General features: G+C 39.3%; 3 protein-coding genes across 3 annotated transcripts; 1 reads left to right on the forward strand and 2 right to left on the reverse strand.

The window, feature by feature from the left end:
• The first annotated feature begins 7,764 nt into the window (after window positions 1-7,764).
• LOC109418812 (chymotrypsin-2-like) lies at window positions 7,765-8,751 on the forward strand. The gene is made up of 2 exons (XM_019693043.3): window positions 7,765-7,922; window positions 7,979-8,751. Exons 1-2 carry the CDS (start codon window positions 7,871-7,873, stop codon window positions 8,674-8,676), a joined length of 750 nt encoding a protein of 249 aa, XP_019548588.3. The 5' UTR covers window positions 7,765-7,870; the 3' UTR covers window positions 8,677-8,751.
• On the reverse strand, window positions 8,670-9,753 carry LOC109418822 (chymotrypsin-1). Its single transcript, XM_019693055.3, has 3 exons — window positions 9,666-9,753; window positions 9,045-9,595; window positions 8,670-8,984 (listed from the first exon to the last, which is right to left on the reverse strand). Exons 1-3 carry the CDS (start codon window positions 9,721-9,723, stop codon window positions 8,847-8,849), a joined length of 747 nt encoding a protein of 248 aa, XP_019548600.3. The 5' UTR covers window positions 9,724-9,753; the 3' UTR covers window positions 8,670-8,846.
• An 8,933-nt stretch (window positions 9,754-18,686) lies between these two features.
• On the reverse strand, window positions 18,687-19,861 carry LOC109418943 (chymotrypsin-2-like). Its single transcript, XM_062860233.1, has 3 exons — window positions 19,765-19,861; window positions 19,140-19,690; window positions 18,687-19,078 (listed from the first exon to the last, which is right to left on the reverse strand). Exons 1-3 carry the CDS (start codon window positions 19,820-19,822, stop codon window positions 18,941-18,943), a joined length of 747 nt encoding a protein of 248 aa, XP_062716217.1. The 5' UTR covers window positions 19,823-19,861; the 3' UTR covers window positions 18,687-18,940.
• Window positions 19,862-21,444: the final 1,583 nt, after the last annotated feature.

Genomic DNA, 21,444 nt, shown 5'->3' on the forward strand with positions numbered 1-21,444 from the left:
CTTAAAGAAGGATAAGTGAATAAAGAAACGTAAAGGTTATGCCATGCGGGGTTTTCGATGGACTTGACGGGATTTTCAGAATAGTTTCTAAGATGTTTCAAAACGTTTCCGAGAAGTTGCGACCAGAGGGGGTTCCATAGGTTTTTAGGAGTGCTTTAGAAGCCTTCAGAAGGATTTTAGGGCGTTTCGGGGAGTTTTCGGGTATATCAGATACTTAGTTTAGTTTAGATTAGTTTAGTGTAGCGGCCGCTTACACCGCCCAGTACATACTGCAGCAATAAATCTCGCTGTGCAACATGCGGTGAGAGGCATGTGGACGGTGCGTGTAAAACGCCGCCTAAAAGTGTTTATTGTGGTAGCGACCGTCCACATGATCTGATTGCTTGCCCGAGGTACATACAGCAGAAAAAAAAACATCAAAAAACGGTCGTTGCAGCAGCGATAACGGCGAAGCTACGCCGAAATGCTGAAAAAAAAATCTGCCCCGAATATTGAATCCCGAAACATCTACTCGTCTTTATCTCTCGATGATCAGAATTCTGAGGTCGGGGACGGGGTTCCTTTTGTTTTCAAGGGTGAAACGAGGGAACGGATGAGTCTCCAGAGATCCACCAAAAAACCTCGGAATCTGTCTAGCAGTGACCCTCAACCCACCATGACAAATTTCCAGAAAGGTAAGAAAGTCACAAAACGTTTCCCTCCGGGATTCAAAATCCAAGACGAACGAGACTTTCCATCACTCCCGGGAACATTTAAAATCCCAGATGTCCCACGTTTTTCGAATTCTCAACTGGAGAGACAGCATTCGGAGCACCAGGAGCAACCTTACGGTACGCCAATGTTTACGCTCTCTGGCATCGTAGACATCATCCTCAGCTTCTAAAATGCTTCCGAATCCGTGAAGAACTTTGTAAAAGGACTTCATCCTTGTGTGACCCCTCTTTTGAAGCAGTTTGCTTCTCAAATGCCCCTCCTCATATCTTTTGATGGATAATTTATCCACTAAGGTCGTAGATATGATTTATGTTCTACATTGGAACTGTCGTAGTATTACACCGAAATTAGACGCTTTTAAATTTTTTGTTTTCAATTTACAATGCGATGTTTTTGCACTATCCGAAACATGGCTGACACCTGATGTAACCTTACCTTTTCCCGATTATATTATCATTCGCCTTGATCGATCCGACTCGTACGGAGGAGTGCTTCTAGGGATCAAGAAGCAGCACTCATTTTACAGAATCGATTTTCATCCGATAACAGGCATTGAAGCCGTCACATGTGAGGTGACTATCCGAGTAAAAGCCTCAGTGTTGCCTCCATATATCTTCCTCCGAGAACTGGGATCTCGCCCACATCTGCTCGGTTATGCCTGAGCCTCGGCTGCTCATGGGAGATTTCAACTCCCATGGTACAGGCTGGGGGGAACTGTACGATGATAGCCGATCAACTTTTATATATGACCTCTGCAGGCCCGTGCACAGAAGTGGCGCCAAGGGAGGGGTTTTTTCAAATTTCGGCAAAAGGCGGAGGGGCGCCTAGTGTATGAAGCGTCGGTAATGGGAGGGGTTAAACCCCCAAAACCCCCCCCTTGTGCACGGGCTTGGACCTCTGCGACGACTTCAACATGACAATTTTGAATACCGGAGAAGTAACACGAGTGGCACCTCCAGCTCAAGATGGCAGCCCTCGAAACAGCCGATTAGACCTCTCAATCTGTTCGAGCTCGCTGGAGTGTACATGGAAGGAAATCCAGGATTTCCATGGTAGTGATCATCTTCCGATCGTTGATTCTATTTCCAATGGTTCACGTCAACCTCCATCTATCGACATTGACTGGGGGAAATACGCGGAAGCAATTATCGACGGTGAGCAATCGGTAGAAATTCTTCCACCGCGGGAAGAGTACCAGTTTCTATCAGAACTGATCATCAGTAGCGCGCTTCAGGCACAACGTCGGCCAGTTCCAGGTCCTTCGGTTCGCAGGAAACCCCCCAATCCATGGTGGGATAGCGAGTGTACAGAAATCTATCGCGAGAAATCCGCTGCGTTCAAAGAGATTCGGAAGCGCGGTTCGGTCGAAAACTTTAACCGGTACACTTCCCTTGAAAGCAAGTTTAAAAACTTGGTCAAGGCAAAGAAAAGCGGTTACTGGCGTCGGTTCGTCGAGGGTTTATCGCACGAGACATCAATGAGAGCTCTTTGGAAGAGGAATGCGTAACGCGTCGTCGGTAAACGAGAAAGCTCTCCTTGGTGGATTCTCAAGTTCGCAAAAAAAGTTTGTCCAGATTCCGTACCCGTGGAGCGAATAATTCGTGATGTTTCCGAGGATAGGGACGATCCGCTTATCCATCCGTTTTCGATGGTTCCGCTCCAGGAATGGATCGAATTAAGTTCAACTTGCTTAAAAACCTCCCCGACGTCGCTAAGAGGCGCTTGTTGAACTTGTTCAATCAGTTCCTGGATAACAACATCATTTCGGATGATTGGAGGCAAGTGAGAGTGATAGCTATTCAAAAACCCGGGAAACCCGCGTCGGATCATAATTCGTACCGTCCAATCGCGATGTTGTCTTGTATACGGAAGTTGTTAGAGAAGATGATTCTCTTTCGATTGGACAAATGGGTTGAATCGAATGGCATGTTGTCTGATACACAATTTGGTTTCCGCAGAGGCAAAGGAACGAACGACTGTCTTGCGTTGCTTACTTCAGAAATTCAGCTTGCCTTTGCTCAAAAGCAGCAAATGGGCTCAGTATTTTTGGATATTTAGGGAGCTTTTGATTCAGTTTGTGTCGATGTTCTCTCCGACTACACGGAAGTGGCCTTTCACCAATTATGAACAACTTTTTGTATAATTTGAGAAAACTGAGAAAACTGAGATGGTTGTCTTTTCTAAAAAACACAAACCGGCAAAGTTTCCGCTCCATCTGATGGGTAAGACAATCACTCATAGCATGTCTTCTCAATATCTCGGCGTCTGGTTCGAAAATTTATTTCCAGCTATTACAAATACATTTCACTGAGTGATCAATTTCACCCCGAAACTAAAATTTCTGATTTTTTATTTTAAATGATATTTATTGCAATAAAATGATTTGCAGTAAAAGTTTCAACCTCGTTGACTAATGAACCCCGTTGTCTTACTTGTTTTAAAGCTTTGAGTTTAGCCATATCGATAACTATTCAAAAATTAGAAGCCAAAACTGTGAAAAGTGATCAATTTCGCCCGAAATCACGGCACTTAGTTTAGTTTAGTTTTTATTTTTTTAACAAAAAACCAGAAAGAGGGAAAAGTCACTTTGAGTGATTTCCTTTTTCTCTTCATGGAATCGTTCTCTTTATCTTAAAAAAACCTGATTTAATCCACCTATAGTATTTAACATATTTATTTTGTGTAATTGATCAAAAGTTCTAGAAAATATTGTGGATTTGGCATCTAGTGGATTGGTTTCCAAAATAGCATCATGGACCATGGACTTAACTACCAGAAATGCCAGACACCTCCTAGAATCTTGTATGAAATGTTTAAAAAATAGCTTACATATTCTGGAATATCTTTTGTTTGTTAACTGCCAAAAGATCTTGAATCGATTAACAAATAGGTAAGAAAATCAGCGAGATACACTTTGTCTAATATCTCTTAATCAGTCGATTAAATTAGCTCCGAAATACTTGGTATTCATGGTTATGGTGTAAAAAGGACAAAATTGATATATCTACTAAGCTAATCAGTTTTGGCATTAGCTAGTTATTTTGGCTGTCCGGTTCTTGCATTTATCCCACAATATATAAATTCAAAGCTTTCATTTAACATATTGTTAGTTTTCATAAAATTCCTGTGTATTTGTAATTTGTTATTTATAATTTTGTTGAAAACAATAACCTGCTAGTACACACTTTGTATGAGGTCAGCATTATTTATTGAAAAATAATTTCCCATAGACTGATCAAAAACTAATGCAAGATAAAAAGTGAATATAATAATAAAAAAGAATTCATTGAAATACTCTTCGTAAGATATCTCAGTAATCAAATGTCGAATCGAAAAAAAAATTGCGGGGCCTTATACAAGGATAGTGAAGCTTTCATTTGGTGCTTAGAGAACCCAAATCGGTTGACTGACGGCTGAGATATTTATTATGGTACCCTTGGTCAAAAATCTCTCAAAAAGTTAACCTGTATTACTCCCAAGTACTCTTTGAAAGATATCTCGGTAACCAAATGTCCAATCCTAATGAAATTATATAGGGTTCTACTAGAATGTAGCTTTTATTTGGTGCCAGGATAACCGAAATCGGTTGACAGACGGCTAAGATATTTATTATGATACACTTGGTCAAAAATCTCAAAAGGTTTAGTTGTATAAATCCTAAGTACTCTTCGAAAGATATCTCTGTAATCAAATGTCCAATCAAAATAAAATTTCTGGGCGATCTACTAGGATGCTGTAGCTTTCATTTGGTGCCAAAAGAACCCAAATCGATTGACAAACGGCCGAAATATTTATTATGATACACTTGGTCAAAAATCTTAAAAAGTTTAGATGAATGACTCAGAAGTACTCTTCGAGAGATATCTCGGTAACCAAACGTCCAATAAAAAAAAAAAAACCAATAGCGTTCAACTAGGATGTAGTAGCTTTCATTTGCTTCCAAGAGAACTCAAATCGGTTGACAGACGGCTGAGAAACGTGCGCGTGACTTTTTTTTTGTAACGCACATACACACACATACACACATACACACACACACACACACACACACACACATACAGACATTTGCTCAGTTCGTCGAGCTGAGTTCATTGGTATATGAGACTCAGCCCATCCCTCCGGGCCTCGGATCGAAAGTTGTTTTTTCAAGCGATATTTATACCCTTCTTATGGGTGTAAGAAGGGTAAAAAGGAATATCATACTATATAGGATATGTAATTTAAAAATCTATAAAGTATTTTCATCAAACTAAGATTTTTTGCTTCCCAAAATATCGCGAACATATTCTGGAACCCTGTGATGATGTATCCTAATATGGGGCCGTCCATATACCACGTGGACAGAAAATTCATGAATTTTGACCCCCTCCCCCCTCCCCGTGGACAAGCGTGGACTTTTCATTGACCCCTACCCCCCTCCCCCAGTGTCCACGTGGACATACGAAAAAAAAAAGGTTTTTTTTATATTACTAAAATAAATGAAAAAGGTGATTTTGACGTTTTTTCGAACGTTTTTTTTGTAAACATTGTCTTAAATATAATTAACACTTTATGAATTACAAATATTCTATAGCTTCATATATAATACAGACAAGTAATTTTTATTTTGAACATTTTTTTAAGTCACTTCTTTTTAAAGAGGCACAACATAGGTATCCACAAATTTACAACATTGTTTCAATTTGGTTTTTAATTTTAGAAAAGTTCATTGATTTTTTTTTTAATTTCATACGAAAGAACACCTTTTTCTAAGCCAATATGATTTTTTTTCCAGATTTAGATTTAGATTTTGGAACTTCACCTAAAATTAATTTCAAAGTGTGTTTTTTATCATCTTTTGACAGCTGAGTAACTGCTTGACAGCTCCGCACGATCAGGGGTGATTCAACAAATGGCTCCCATACAAAGTTCAAATTGATTTTTAAATAGTTCCCGGGCACCAAAAATCATGAAAATTTGAATTTCGGTCCAGTTTGACATGCAGATTCAAATATGAAAATATCTCAATACCGTTAAAGAAGCCAATTGAGCATAAAGTTTATGGCAGTGTAAGTTCGATTTCTGCTCCAGTTGCTGAAAAATTTTCAGCGTTTTTTAGTTTTATTTGTTTGGTTTAGATAAGGTATCTGTTTAGATTTTTATTGAAATCAGTGGCGTCGCGTAACCTCACTTTTTACCTGTGCACCAAGTATAAATTCTTGAATTTTTTGAACAAAATTGCTTGTAATAATTAGAAAATGACGAGAATAGCTGCTTTCACTCATTTATATTTCGATTTTGATCATAAATCCCCTGCAATTGCAAGTTTTAGGGTCGGTGCACAGGTAAAAAGTGAGGTTACGCGACGCCACTGATTGAAATAAGATTATATTTTTTTGGATTTTTACATAAACAAGAATTACAGCAACTTTTCAAAAATGCATAGAGTATAAAGCTATAAAAAAAATTAAGATAAACCTGCAAATCTCAACATGTATTTTGAAACTTCGAAGTAGTTTGATATGAAATTTCGAGAAATCCATACAAAATTTCAGTGAAAAGTTCCAGACTGAAACACTAACATTTTCATGGTCTACACTCCATTTTAAATCTCCAGAATATTTGTCGGTGAAGAAAACTAAGTAATTCGAAATTATGTTAATTTAAAACAAATTAGTCAGTGAATCAATGATTTGTTTTCCTTGAAGAAATCACTTACAAATAAAAGACAATGTATAATAATATAAAATATATAAAAGAACTGTTATTGAAGAGAATCTCATCAAGAATGCGACATAATTTGTCTCGTTTGTAAATCCTAATTTCTTAATTATTATGTCAATGTTGTCCACGTGGACATTTGACGAACCCCCACCCCCCTCTCCGTGGACAAGCGTGGACTTTTCTCGAACCCCCTCCCCCCTCCAAGCTGTCCACGTGGTATATGGACGGCCCCTATATATACTTTTAGAAGTTTTAAGCAGAAGTTATAGCGAACTTCTGATACCTTTCATGTGAGCTTCTGAGGAGCCGTTAAGGCGTACTTTGTGGGCTTCGTGGCTGTGAGGTTTGCGGCAACAGGCGTTGTTGCTGGCAGCACTGCACCGTTCATCGTTGCAACTGCCTGACAGATACGATACACATGAAAAGAAATGTCATTGTAGCGCGGAATGTCATGCATTGGAAGAAGGAAGAAGAACCATGATATTACTGGAACAGATTGATTCATCCAGGACAAGTTGTGTGTGGTATATTCAGAAATGTGTTCTACAATTCAAATTATTCTTCTACTTAAGCCTATATTTATAAACTAATTAAAAGTAAAACAACACAATGAACTCTACACCTAGTATCTAAAACAATTTAAAACAGTAAGTTTGCATAAAGTTAAATGAACATGAACCTATTCTAATAATGAATTCTATCACAGATTATGCATTTGTTACAACAATATTGAGGTTAAACAACTATTGTATGATGCGGCAGACCGAAAATTGTAAGTGGATTCTGTTACATGCAAATTGGTAAATCTAATATAAATAAATTCACAGCTTACAGCTGCTTCGCACTCACAACACCGGAGTTTGCGATCTGCTAGAGAGAATTCGGCCAAAAGCACCTCAATACTACCGTAACAGGCGTATTGTAATCCACGTTCTATGTGTTCAATTCCCACTCCGTCCTATTCCCATTTTTCGTTGAACGGAAAATCCTTCATTGGCCCAATTGATGACTCACATCCATAATATTGTCTTGCTTTGCCTTCCAACAGGATTATATTATTTCCGCTAGCAGGGCTGAGTTATACGCCGCTGGATTTCTTCAAATTCAACCTTATCGTAGTATTTTCGGTTTTATTTCAAAGCGATAGTTCACGTTTCTAACAAATTGCTTGAAACATGCAAGTACTTCTGACGCTGTCATGTACCTGCTCCAGCAGTTCATTGGGCATAGTTGAATGGTCAAATATCTGAAATACAAACTCCTAAACCGTTGACTAAAAAGACAGTCTTTTATCAACTGCTTGTATGTGAAAAATTGATAAAAGTGGTACATCATGAACAACGAGGGCTGTCTCCCAGTCACGACAGGGTGAATCTTTCACAGAATTTCTGCAGCCGATGGATATAAAAAGACAACCCCTTGATGGCAAACTGGGTCATTCACAACGCGAAATATGTTCCGATATCTGTTGATTGTTAGCATTGCCTGCTCAGCTCTTGCGGATGGTAAGTTCTGCTTGATTGAATTCGACCACACTTTCTCACGGCCAATTTCTCCACAGAGTCACTATCCGGTCGTATAGTTGGTGGTCTGCAGGCTGGCGGTGGCCAGTTTCCATTCCAAGCCTCACTCCGTAACCTGAGAAACGTTCACACCTGCGGTGCAGTCATCATTGGGGACCGCTGGCTACTGACGGCCGCCCATTGTACCATCGGACGCCAGGCGTACGAGCTACGTGCCGTGCTGGGATCGATCGATCGGACCAATGGTGGAGAAAGCTACAACTTTGCGCAGATTATCGAACATCCTGACTTCAACGAAGTTACGCTGGAAAATGACATCGCTCTTCTGCAGACGGCTTATAAGATCGAGATGAGCTCCATGGTTCAGCCGATCAGGATGGGTGACTCACTGGTGTCGGAGGCAGCGATTGGAACGATTTGTGGATGGGGATCAACCAGCTACGGTTCGACGGCGTCTATTATGTTGCAGTACATGGAAGTCAGGACGCTGAACAACGACGAGTGTAGACTGAGACATGGCTGGCTGAACCGGTCAAAGGTTCACGATAGCTGCATTTGTACGTACTCGAAGGTAGGACAGGGAACATGCATGGGTGACTCAGGAAGCGCTCTAATTGTGAACGGTGCTCTGGAGGGACTTGTTTCATGGGGAGTTCCTTGCGCTGCCGGTATGCCTGATGTCTACACCAGAGTTGCCTCGCACCGCGCATGGGTATTGCGTACAACTGGTTTGTAATAGCAGAGGATTTTAGAATTATATTTCCAAACAGTTTATGTGCAGGTTCAATTACAGAGGTCAATTATAGATAAACCAATTTTTGTTCCCAATTTGTTTCGGTCCGAAATTTCATTGCTATCAGTAAATCGTTTTTATCACTGACCTATGTTATCGTTAACCACCGTTGTTTAGATAATGCTGACAACCCAGTCGTGAATCGCAGAAATGCGAACAAAGACATCTGGACGACCAGTAGCACAAGGGATCTTCCACGATGCAACACCAATGGCACGGTTGTCCAAAGTCAAGGCACCTCCGGCATCATTCTGAAAAGAAATTGCATGTTTCAATGCTGATTTTATCGAGAAATTCCAAGCGTTACTCACGGTGCACAATCCCTGTCCTTCGCGGTTCAACGTGCACATGGAAGAAGTTGCCACACGCGATCCATCGGCTCCCAAAAATCCACGGCAGTTGTCGTTATCGATCACGTTCAGGTTGACAAAGTTCAAAGCATTTGAGTTTCCGGATCCATCTTCGATGGCTCCCCAACCGAACATTCGACCGCGCGATCCGGCCATAATGAATTCCGAATTCAGTTGAATCGGCTGAACAATACTGGTGAAAACTACATTTTGAATCGTTTGAAACAGTGCCACGTTGAACTCCAGCGAGTTTTGGTTGAACTGCGGGTGGTTGATCGTCTGCAAACCGTAGTATGGGGCAGCAACGGTATTCAGAAATCTGGATCCAACGACGGCCATGGTAGTGCTGGACAGTCGTCCTTGCATGCAGGTAGCCGCCGTCAAAACAAATCGGCTGTTCAGCAAAGTTCCACCGCAGAAGTGGATGTTGAAGGAGTTGCGCATCGACACCATCCACGGTGCATCTCCAGATTCGGCCGGTATGCCACCAACGATACGCTTATCTGGCGTCGCTGTAAAAGTGTCGAATGGTATGGTTAATAAATGACGTCATGAATTACATATCGAACGATAGAAACTTACGCACGGCGTTGATGACGCCTACCGCTAGGCAGATTAGCACAAAGGCGAAACGAAACATCGCTTTAGGAATCAAAAGTCTAATGGTGAGCTTTGCTTTGAGGGCCCTATCTTTTATAACCTTTTCGGATTTGAAGATAACGCGACTGTGGGTTCATTTACTTTAAATAGATTAAATGTTCGCTGATATGAGGCGCAAAAATGGATTTATCAAAAAAATCGGTTTATTTCGATATTTTGAACCACTCGCATAACCGCATTATTCCGCTTTGATTTCATTCTTTCACTGGGAAAACCGCTTTCAATTCCAACATTTAGCTTCGTTGTAATTTCGTTTGGATCAGGCGAGTACCCTTGCGGGATGAATGCGATTATAAGTGAGCGATTGCAAGCAACAGCAACAATATTAAAGATTTTTTAATTCATGATTTTCTTTTAAGCTGAAGCTTTGCACAGGTTTTCAGTTCCATCTAAATCGTCATTAATTCCTTATGACGTTTTTTCATAAATTTGTCCAAGGATTCTAAGTCCTAGGAAAACTTCTTAAAAATTCATACAAAAGTAATTTATAGATTCCTCCAGAATTGTTTCCAGGAATTCGATGTTGATATCTACCAAGGTTTTTTACAGAAACTCCTGCAACTATTTTTTTCAGAATTTCTTCCTAGAATTCTTTAAGATTTTTTCCAGGGCTTCCTTCAGATATTCCCTCTCCAAGAATTCATTTTGATACATTTCTATGGGTTCCTTCTGGAATTGAATTAATAATTTGTTTGGATATTCTTCGGGAAAATTGCTTTAAAAAAATAATCGGAAACTTCTCCTGGGATTTTTTTAGAGTTTCCTATGGTGATTTCTTTAGAAATTAATACAAAGATTCTTTAAAAAAATTTTATATTCGTTTCTTCCGAAAATTTTCCAGATATTCTTTCAGGTATCTTTTCGGGAAATTCCTCAGGTATTTCGTCCTCAAATTTATCCAAGAATATTTTCAGAAAATCCTCAAAGAATTCTATTAGAGGATTTCTCCAGGAATTTATCTTTAAAATCCTTTTTTTTCTAGGAATTCCGCCGAGGATTAACTGATAAGTTTCCCCAGGAAGTTTGTTAGACATTCTTCTTGGATTCCTTCAATAATTTCCTGGAGATTTCATCGAATTTTGCTCCGATGATTCATAAAAAAAATGGCAAGATTTCTACAGGGACTTTTTTGGAGATTTCTTCACTACCAAAAACCCTTAAGCCCAAATGTGTGATTGCACTGAACTGTATTCATATGTTCATGGAATGATAGGTTCAAGTAGGGTAATTGTTCCCATCGTTGTGGTCCCAACTAACATTTTTGCTGAATAAGAGCTTAACAGAGCTATCTTCCGGAAGCGTTTGCTTCATAAGCTGTTATGCAGCTACTTTTGTTAGTAGGGGTAGTACCTAATGTTGCGGTAATGGCAATTGGGTTTTTAAATTAACAAAAATGTATCGATTTTTTGATTTTATACGAAAGAGCACCTTTTTCTGAGCCACTATGATTTTTTTCAGATTTTTAGAACTTTGTTTTGGTACTTAAAATCAATTTCAAAGAGATTTTTTGAAATCACCTTTTGACAGCTGTGTAACTGTTTGACAGCTCCACCCAGTACAAAATGTGACGAGGGGTGATTCGACATATCGCTCCCATACAAACTTCAAATTGATTTTTAAATAGGTTCCCGGGCACCAAAATTCATGAAAATTTGGATATCGGCTCAGTTTCGCATGCAGATTCAGAATATGCAATTATCTCAACACCGCTAAAGAGGCCAATTGAGCACTTTTTCGACTAAAATGTTACCAAAAGATATTTTTAATTGATGTATTGTGCTTAAGTTATGAGATTGCATCATTTGTTTGCTTAAGATTTGCCTAAAAACCTATATAAAAAAATATTTTTCTTAATATGATTGCTGCTGTGTTCCTATTGTTGCGGTAGTGTTCCTAATGTTGCGATATCCCATATGATTTCAATGGGATACCGCAACATTAGGAACACAATGCTCTTTCAGATAAAAACGAACTCATAACAACCTCAAAGTGGCAATATTTCGTTATTTTCTCGTAGATGAAAGATAGATTTTATTATTTTCAATTCAATCCATGTAAAAAATTTGCTTGGGGCGATACAGTTGTGGTTTAAGCATGAACCCAGTGTTTAACTCCTCCATGATCGGATCAATTACCCTAGTCACTTCAGGTTAGATTCCACCTTCATGATCACGAATCTCTTCAAAGTTTGTTTTAGCAGTTGCTTTGGGGAGATATTTTTGTCTCCTGAGACTTCTGCTTTTGAGGGATTTTTTCAGAGTTTTCGGAAAATGATTTTCTCAAAACTTCTTCCAAAAAGTTTTTTTTTAGAAATTCTTCAAAAAAACAATTCTTTACAATCTCACAAGGATTGCTTCGGAAATTCTTCCAAAAGCTTCTTCAAGATTTTTTTTGAGAAATTTCTTCAGTGATTTATTTAGAAATTCGTACACTGTTTTGTTTTGGAAGTTGCTCTTGTGTTTTCATCAGAAATATCGTCTAAAAATTGGTTAGATATTTCTCCAAGGAGTTTCAGAATTTCTTCTATAAATTTCATAAAATTCTAAGAAATAACGCCAAGGGCTGAAAGTCTCTTTAATAAAGACAAATCAACCTATCAATTAAGAAATCCCTGGATGATTGTATCAAGAAATCCCTAAAAAACACCTAAGGAGCTTAAAGATACTCGTAGAAAAACCAATCCTGAAGCAATTATCTTGAGATCAGTTTCTGAATGAATGTCTAGGATAATGCTTAGTAGAATATTAAAAGAAGAACCTTAAAAATCCTTTATTCTCCTCAAAAATAGGGACTATCAGAGGAACTCTGCTAGTTATTTAAAGGAAAAAAAAAATCTTGAGAAACGTGGAGAAATTCCAGGAATAATGCGTTGAGGAAATTTTGAACGATTTTTACTGGCTCCCGCAGTCTAGGGGGATTGAACGGATAGTTTATGAACAGATCTTCATAAAATTTCTGCACACATTCCAGTCAATGCTATTGGTAAAACTGTCTAAGAAATGCTTCAATAAATTTATGAGAGATCTCCGGTGGATTTTCCGAAGGAACCCTTGTAAGAACCTATGAAGGAATACCTTTTTTAAAGGATTTATACACAAAAATCCCTAAACTACTTTCTGGAGAAATTTCTAGAGGAAATCCTGCAGATACAATCAAAACTAACAATGGAGGAATTGTTTAGAGAATCACTGAAGACATAAAAATATGAAGGAATCCTTAAAATAAACCTGGAAGAGCTGACAAAGCCTCTGCAAGTATTTCTAGAAATATTTTTTTTTTAAATTTCTATCGAGGAAACTCAAAAAAAAATCGAAAGCAAATCCTGGTGAAATACCTGAAGAAACTATTGTAGAAACCCTTGGAGGAACTTCCATAGAATCTCTTGGGAATTTACTAGAAGGATTTCCAAATAAGTACCCGAGAAAATCCCTGATTAAATGGAGTAGCACCTGAATGAACCTGAGGTGCAATTCAAACAATATTTTCTGAAAAAGTTTCTGGAATAAAAATCAAAATTTCTAAAAAAAATCTGTAAATGAGTTGCCGAAAGAATTTACGAATCATTGTGAAAAAAAAAATCTCCATGAATTTTGAAAGAACGTTTGAAATTCTTCCAAGAATTTCTCCAGAAAACCCTTGGAAAAGTTCCCGGGAGAATTTCTTGGAAAATTTCGGAGAAACCCCAAACAAAAACTCTTCGAAAAGACCCTGACAATATTTCTGTGCGGAATTTCCTCATATATGTTTGAAGAAATCCTTGAATGAATTTACTTTAGTTTGTTTGTTTATTTATTAACGACCCTTTAATCAAAAATGATCATTCGGGTCGGAAAATTTACTTTAGTATTCTTCAACGAACCCCAGGAGGAATTTCGGATGAAATTTCAGAGGAAATCCGTGGACCAGTTTCAAGATTAATATTTCGAAAAATTCTTGAGAAAGTGGCTAAGAGAATTCCTGAAAAAAATATCTGGAGGAATTCCAGAAGAAATTTTCAAAGAAATCCATCCAAAGAATTACATAAAATAGAGATGAATAAATCTCACGATCACCATCATAAATGATTGACTACAATAATAGATTCTTCAGAGATTCTTTTAGAAGATTCAGTGATGCCTCCAGGAGATCCACCTGGGATTCCTCCAGAAAATTCTTCAGGGACACTTCCAGGAGTTTTATAGTTCATTAATTTTTTTCTGTAGATCTCTCAGGAAGAACTCGACTGAGAAAACTCCAGGAGTTCCTTCAGAAATTCTTTCGGGAGGATTCAGAGATGCCTCCTAGAGATACATCAGAGATTCGTCCAGAAAATCCTTCAGGGATTCTCATAGGAGGTCCTACAGAGATTAGTCTGAGAGTTTCTTCATGGATTACTTCTGAAGTTCCTTCAAGAGTTCATACAGGAGTTTCTTTAAGAAATAGTCCAGGAGTTTCCTCAGAGAACTCTACAGGATATCTTTCAGAAATACCTCTAGAATTCCAACAAGGGATTTCTCTCGACGTTCTGTAGGGATTGCTTAAGATCCTTAAAGGATCACTCTGGGAGTTTCATCAAGGTTTCCTACAGGAATTCTTTTTAGCATCCCTCGGAGAATTTGTTCAAGAATCCCTCCTGAAATTCCTTCGGAGATTCCTCTTGGAATTACTTTGGGATTCCTCATGACATTTTTTCAGAGATTCTTTCAGGAGTTCTTTCAAGGATTGATCCAAAATTTTCTTTGGTGATCTCTTCAGGAGTTCGCTAAGGGATCTCTCCAATAGCTGCAGGAGGATTTAGAGATGCCCCCGGGTATTCATTAGGTGTTCCTTTAGAAGTTCTCGTGAGAAGTTTTTTCAGGAATTCTTGCAGGAGGTCTTTAGAAATTCCTACATGAGTTCTTACAGAAATTAGTCCAGGAGTTTCATCAGAGATTCCTCCAGGAGTTGCAGGGATTCTTGCATATGTTTCTTCAAAGAATCCTCCTGATTTTTTCAGGAATTCCTGCAGAAAGTTCCTTCAGAAATCTCTACAGAAGTTTCCTTTATAGGATGATCCAAGGATACCTCCAGGAGAATTTAAGGATTCCCCCAGAAGTTTATTGAAGGATTTTTATAGTGTTAAACCTCTCGAATTTGCTTAGCACCCCCTCCAAGATTCCTTCAGGATATCCTTAGGTGGGGATTCCTCAAGAAGTCCCTTTAGGGATTCTTCCAGAAGTTAATTCAGGGATAGCTCCTGGGGTTCTTTCTGATTGTAGATTGCGATCGAGATGTTTCCAGGAAGACTCACGGATGCCTTCAGGAGTTACATCAGAGATTTCTCCAGAAGCTCATTCAGGAATTCCTGCAGGGAATCTTGAAGGAGTTCCTTCAATATATTGTTAGGATTGTAATCAGCCATACCTCCAGGATATTCTTAAGGGTACTTTCAAGGAGTTTCTACAAGAATTCTCCAAGGATTTCTTTCTGGGATTCTTCCAGGATTTTTTTTAGGGAATACCTTCTGCAAGTCCTTCCCCCTACCCGGAAATACCCGCTGAAAATTCTTCAAGGATTCCGCCTGGAAATTCTTTGGATTTTCTTACCGGAATACCTTCGTGCATTTCCCTGGAATCCCTGCAGGGGTATCTCTTGTAATTTCTTTTGGGATTCCTCCTAGACTACCTTCATGAGTGCCCTAGTACTTCCTTCGAGAATTCCTCCTGGATTTTTTTTTCGGAAATTCCTCCTGCAATTTCTTCGTAGATTCCTCCTAAAATTCCTTCGTGATTACTCCTGGAATTACTTCGAGGGTTTCTTATATAATTCCTCCAGGGGCTTCTTTTGGACTTCATTTAGGAATTCCTCCTGGGCTTTCTTCGGAGATTCTTCCTGGAATTCTTGCGGGGATTCCTTCTGGATTTTTTCGCCTAAATACCGCCTTGAATTCATTCTGAAATTTCTCCTGGAGTTTCTCCTGGAATTCCTTCGGTTATTACTGCTGGACATCCTTCATGGATTCCACCTAAAATTCTCTAGGGGATTTCTTTTAATATGATAACGTGGATTTCTCCTGAAATCTCTTCGGGGTTTCCACCTGGAACTTCTTTGACGATTTCTCTTAGATTTCCTTAGGAGATTCCTCTTGAATTTGCTTCGGGGATTCCTCATGGACTTCCTATGGGGATTCCTCTTGAAAATACTTCGTGTATACCGCTTGGAAATCCTTCGGAGATTTCTCCCAGAATTCCTTCAGGAGTTCCACCTGGGATTCCTGCAGAAATTTCTCCTGTAATTTCTTTGGGGATTTTTCTAGGAATTCCTTCAGGAATTCTCCCATAAATTCCATCGGGTATTCCTCCTGGATTTCTTTTGGGGATTTCTCCTGGACTTCCTTCGAGGATTCCTCCTGAATTTTTTTCGGTGATTTCTCCTGCTATTCCGTCGGAGATTCCCACTGGATTTTTTTTACGGGAATTCCTCTTCGATTTTTTTCGGATATTCGTCCCGGAATTTATTGGATGACTTTTAATGGAATTCCTCCGGGGATTCCTCCTAGAATTCCTTAAGGAATTTCTTCGGAAATTCTTTTGGGGATTACTATTGGAATTCCTTCGGTGATTCCTACTAGAATTTCCTCTGAAATTTCTCGTGGAACTCCGTAAGAGATTTCTTCTGGATATTTTTCGTTGATTTCTCCTAGAAATCCTTCGGAGATTGTTTCTCGAATTCACCTGGATATCCCTCCTTGGTGTTTTTGGGGATTCCTGTTGATTTTTTGGGACTCGTGCTGAAATTCATTCGAGGTCTTCTCTTGAAATTCCTGCGGGAACTCCTCTTGAAATTATTTCAGGAGTTCTTCATGGAACTTCAAAGAGGATTCCTCCTGAATTTTTCAATGGTTCTTCCTAGAAAAACTTTGAGGATTTCTCTTGAATTCCTTTAAAAAATCTTTCTGGAATTCCGTTGGGGATTCCTCCTGGACTTCCTTCATGAATTCCCCATGTTTTTTTTTCGAAGATTCCTCTTTATATTCCGTCGTGGATTCCTCCTGGATTTCTTTCGGGGATTTCTCCTGATATTTTTCTGAGAGTTCCTTTGAGGATTTCTCCTTGAGTTACTTTGGAGATCCCTCCTGGACTTCTTATGGGGATTCCTCCTGAAAAACCTTAGATGTTCCTCTTGGAATTCCTTCGGAGATTCCTCCCAGAATCCCTTCGGTGGTGCCCCCTTGGATTCCTGCAGGTATTTCTGCTGTCATTTCTTCGAGGATTCTTTCTAGACTTTCTTCGAGGATTCCTGCTAAAATTCCTTCGGGGATTTCTCCTGGTGTTTCGTCGAAGATTCCTTCTGGATTTCCTTCGCGATACCCTCTTGGAGTTTCTTTGGTGATTTATCTTCAAATTTCTTCGGAGATTCCTCCTGGAATGCGTACGGGGATTCCTGCTGGAATCCCTTTGAGGTCCTCCAAGAATTCTTGCGGGGCGATTCTTCCTAGAATTTTTCGAGAATCTCTCCTGAAATTCTATCGAGGATTCATCTTAGAATTCCTTCGAAGATTCCTCCTAAAGTTGCTTCGGGGATTACTTCTAGAATTCCTTCGGGGGTTCCTCCTGAGGGATTCTTCCTTCGAGGATATTACATCAAGGGTTTCTTCTGGATTTCTTTCGGGATTCCCTCTTGGTAGTTCTTTGGTGATTCCTCCTGAAATTCCTTCGAGGGCCTAGGAAATTCCTTCTAGTACTTTCTTAGAGATTTCTCCTGGAATTCCTTCAGAGATTTCTCCTGGATATTTTTCGTTGATTCCTCCTAGAAATCCTTAGGGGATTCCTTCTCGAATTTCTTTTTGTATTCCCGCTGGAATTCCTTCGAGATTCCTCCTGGAATTCCTGGTGTAATTCCCTTGTGATTCCTTCTTGAATTCATTTGGGAAATCCTCCTGGAGTTTCTTTCGAAGAATTGTCATGGATTTCCTTCTGAAATTCCTCAAAAACCCCAATCAACGATTTTTTCAGAAGTATCTGCAGGGATCCCTCTAGGAGAGATTCTCGAACCACCAGAGATTCCTGCGCAAGTTTCTTCAGGGTTTCATACAGCAGTTCCTGCAGAGATTAGTCCAGAATTTTCATCATGCAACATGCATTACACTAAGGATGCAGGTAATGTCTCAATATGTATAATCACTGGTGACAGTGACGGACCCGAACAGAAATAAAAAGGTATTCATTCTAACGTAATAGTTTATGTCATGAATGGTTATGGAAAAGCTCAGATTGCTAATTCTAGACCGTAATAAGAACTTCTTTGTTTTGCCAATGTTGACGTTATGATCAAACTTTGGTCACGCCGATTCACGCCGCCGTTACCAAAAATGGCCCTCACGCCGCCGCCGAACAAAATATAGTCAGCGCACAGGTCTATGGACAGGGACGTATTTTGAAGGCGAGGATACGCAGAGGGATCTTAAGAAATCCTGCAAGATTTTTTGTTTGTATACAAACCAGATTATTTTTGATAAATCCCCAAGAACGCCCCACAGGAATTGCTGATGTTGTCCCTGAAAGTAATCCTCGAGTATTTTCTTGAAATTTTAAGAAGAATTCTTGCAAAACTGATAAAAGGAATTCCAATGGTCCTTTTTACAGAAAAAAATAATGCTTAGAAGGGTTTTCCCGGAATGATTCTTCATTAGGCGCAATAGCGAAAGCATTTCCTTGGGGGCGTACCAGTATAGGGGGCGCTGAAATGTGGATACCTTGAGTAATCATCACTGATTTTACCATGACAGCACTGCTCATTAGACTAAAATAAATTTCCTGAGTTTTCCATGTACTATTTGCTTCGATAGAATGTTTTTATAAAAGCTAGGAAAAACCTTTTAGGATATTGTGCTCAAATTGAAATGGCAGTCAATCGTTAGTTTATTTATGATTTCTGAAACAGTGAATTATGTTTCCAGCATATTTAAGTAGCTCATACCTTTCGGTGATGAAAAAATCGACCTTTTTTATTGCTTAGTCTAAAAATATACTAGCTTGAAAAAAACACATTCCAAATTTCATAAAGAATGGAGCACTGGGAGTGGGATTCAGCACAAGTATGCATTGATCAGCCCATTAGTTACAAACCAAATAAATGATCAGTAGAGGCTTAGTAGGTTCAATCCAAATTGGCAATAAGTATAATATTTCATATAATAAATTTTATCACTGACCTACAATGTCGTCATTGGCTGCTATTCAGATAATGCTGATAATCCAACCGTGAATGGCAGAAATGCGAACAAAAACATCGGGACGACCAGTAGCACAAGGAACCTTCCATGATGCGACACCGATGGCATGAGCGTCCAAAGTCAGAGCGCCTCCAGCATCGTTCTGAAAACAATTTTCTTAGTAGTCGTAACCTCCAGTAGAACTACAAAAAAGCTGTTCTTACGGTGCACAATCCCTGTCCTTCACGGTTCAACGTACACATGGATGAAGTTGCCACACGCATTCCATCAGATCCCAAAAATCCACGGCAGTTGTCGTTATCGATCACGTTCAGGTTGACAAAGTTCAGTGCATTGGAATTTCCACCTCCGCTCTCGATTGAACCCCAACCGAACATTCGACCACGAGCTCCAGCCATGATGAAGTCCGGATTCAGCTGGATCGGCTGAACAATACTGGTGAACACCACATTCTGTATTGTTTGGAACAGCGCCACGTTGAACTCGAGGGTGTTCTGGTTGAACTGCGGGTGGGTGATCGTTTGCAAACCATAATAGGGAGCAGCAACCGTGTTCAGGAATCTGGATCCAACGACGGCCATCGTAGTGCTGGACAGTCGACCCTGCATACAGGTAGCCGCCGTTAGAACAAATCGACGGTTTAGCAGCGTTCCTCCGCAGAAGTGGATGTTGAACGAGTTGCGCATCGACACCATCCACGGCGCGTCTCCGGATTCGGCTGGGATTCCCCCAACGATACGTTCATCGCGAGTTGCTGCATAGTCGTTTAATGGTAGGTACAATGAATTACATACGTCATGGAACACATATCGAACGACAGAAACTTACGCACGGCGTTGATGACGCCTACCGCTAGGCAGATTAGCACAAAAACCAAACGAAACATTGCTTCAAAAATGAATGTGCAATGATGGGAATTTCATATAGTAACCAGTCTTTTATAACCTCCCGGGGTTTGCAGATAACGCGACAAGGGGTTCATTTTTACGCTAGACAGATTACCTCTCTACTGATATGAGGCGTTACCCTGCATTTTCATTAACACAGTTATCGTGGGCCTTACGTTAGTTTGGTGGATAATGCTTTTCATCGCCAATAAGGAGATGGTGGATTGTTTTCATCATCTGGACGTGGATCTTCTATTCGTATGACATTTTATCAACTTTTCAAGTATAGTATCACTGGAACTTGCCACATCATATTGAAAATTTTGAAATCTTAGCCAAAGAAGCTCTTCAACTTATATATGTGAAAATAAGAGCACTTAATATAAGAGAGATAATAAGTTCCATTGGTAATGTAAAGCCAAAGAAAAGGCAAAGCAGTCAACCTTATTTTTTTGCTGAATAAGCAAAACAATTAGGCAAGTCACGCAAATGTACAGTCAGAAAGCTAAAAGCAATACTCAAAGTATTCAGAAGAATTTTAAGAATAAGGCACAATAATTCCTATGCAAAATGTTCTGAAGTGTGAAGTTTTACTCGTATGTCTCCCACAAATAAAAATTACAAATGTTAAAGCTTCATCAACATGTTTTTCCCTCAAGGACAGTCATGTAACAGCTCATTGATGTACGTTGAGCAAAATCGATTTCGTATCAATTAAATAAAAATAATTGTTTGGTCAGTAACTCCTGCACACCGGAAGACAACTTTCAGTATGGATCTAATCGAACACCTGTTTCAGCACGAGTATCCACCTCTTGCATTACAGCAAATCCAGCTGTAATCTCTTTTCCTGGCAGCCGCCCTACATTAACCCATTAACGCCCGAATTATGCCACAATCACAGTAGATGTCTGATTTTTTCTAGAGTACCTCAACCCCATAAAAGAAAGTTATTGCAGTCATTTAAACGAAAATCTACGGTGAAATTTTCGTTTTAATACACAGTGGGGCATATGCACGTGAAACGTTGAAAAAATATTTTTTTTTATTTTTTTTTGCGCGGCTACCTTATCTCTATGAGCTATGTAAATCTATTTCAGATGACTGATCATAGTTGATATTCTCCTAATAAAAAAAAGTTACAGTTTGAAATGTTCCAGAAATGGATTACATTACTAAAACAATCTGCTTTTTTTTATAAACACATTTATTTAGTTCATTTTAATCTAAGGACAACAACAACTTAAAACAAAGTCAAGAGCTTCTACTGTAAAACTACTTTTGACATCTAAAATGAAGTTTACATATACAATAAACATTTTTAGAGCCTTGTTTCTTGAAATGGAATCAGTATTCTTCAACTCTGGAAATGACAACATTTTGTAGTTTACTCTTCTGTTCAAGACTGCTTCCAGTTTCGGACGAAGATAGCTCCAAAGATGACGTACACGGACACACGTTGAGAACTTATGTTCAAGATCCTCCTCTACAGTTGTGCAATGGATGCACATGGGAGTGTCTACCCTGTTCTGTCGATAAAACAAAGCAGCGTGTGGGATTTTCCCGTTGACGATAAGATAGTAGGAGGATTTCTCGGCTGATGTCAATGCCCTGCTTCGAA

This window comes from Aedes albopictus, chromosome 3 (genome assembly GCF_035046485.1).
Source record: "Aedes albopictus strain Foshan chromosome 3, AalbF5, whole genome shotgun sequence".
Lineage (NCBI taxonomy): Eukaryota > Metazoa > Arthropoda > Insecta > Diptera > Culicidae > Aedes > Aedes albopictus.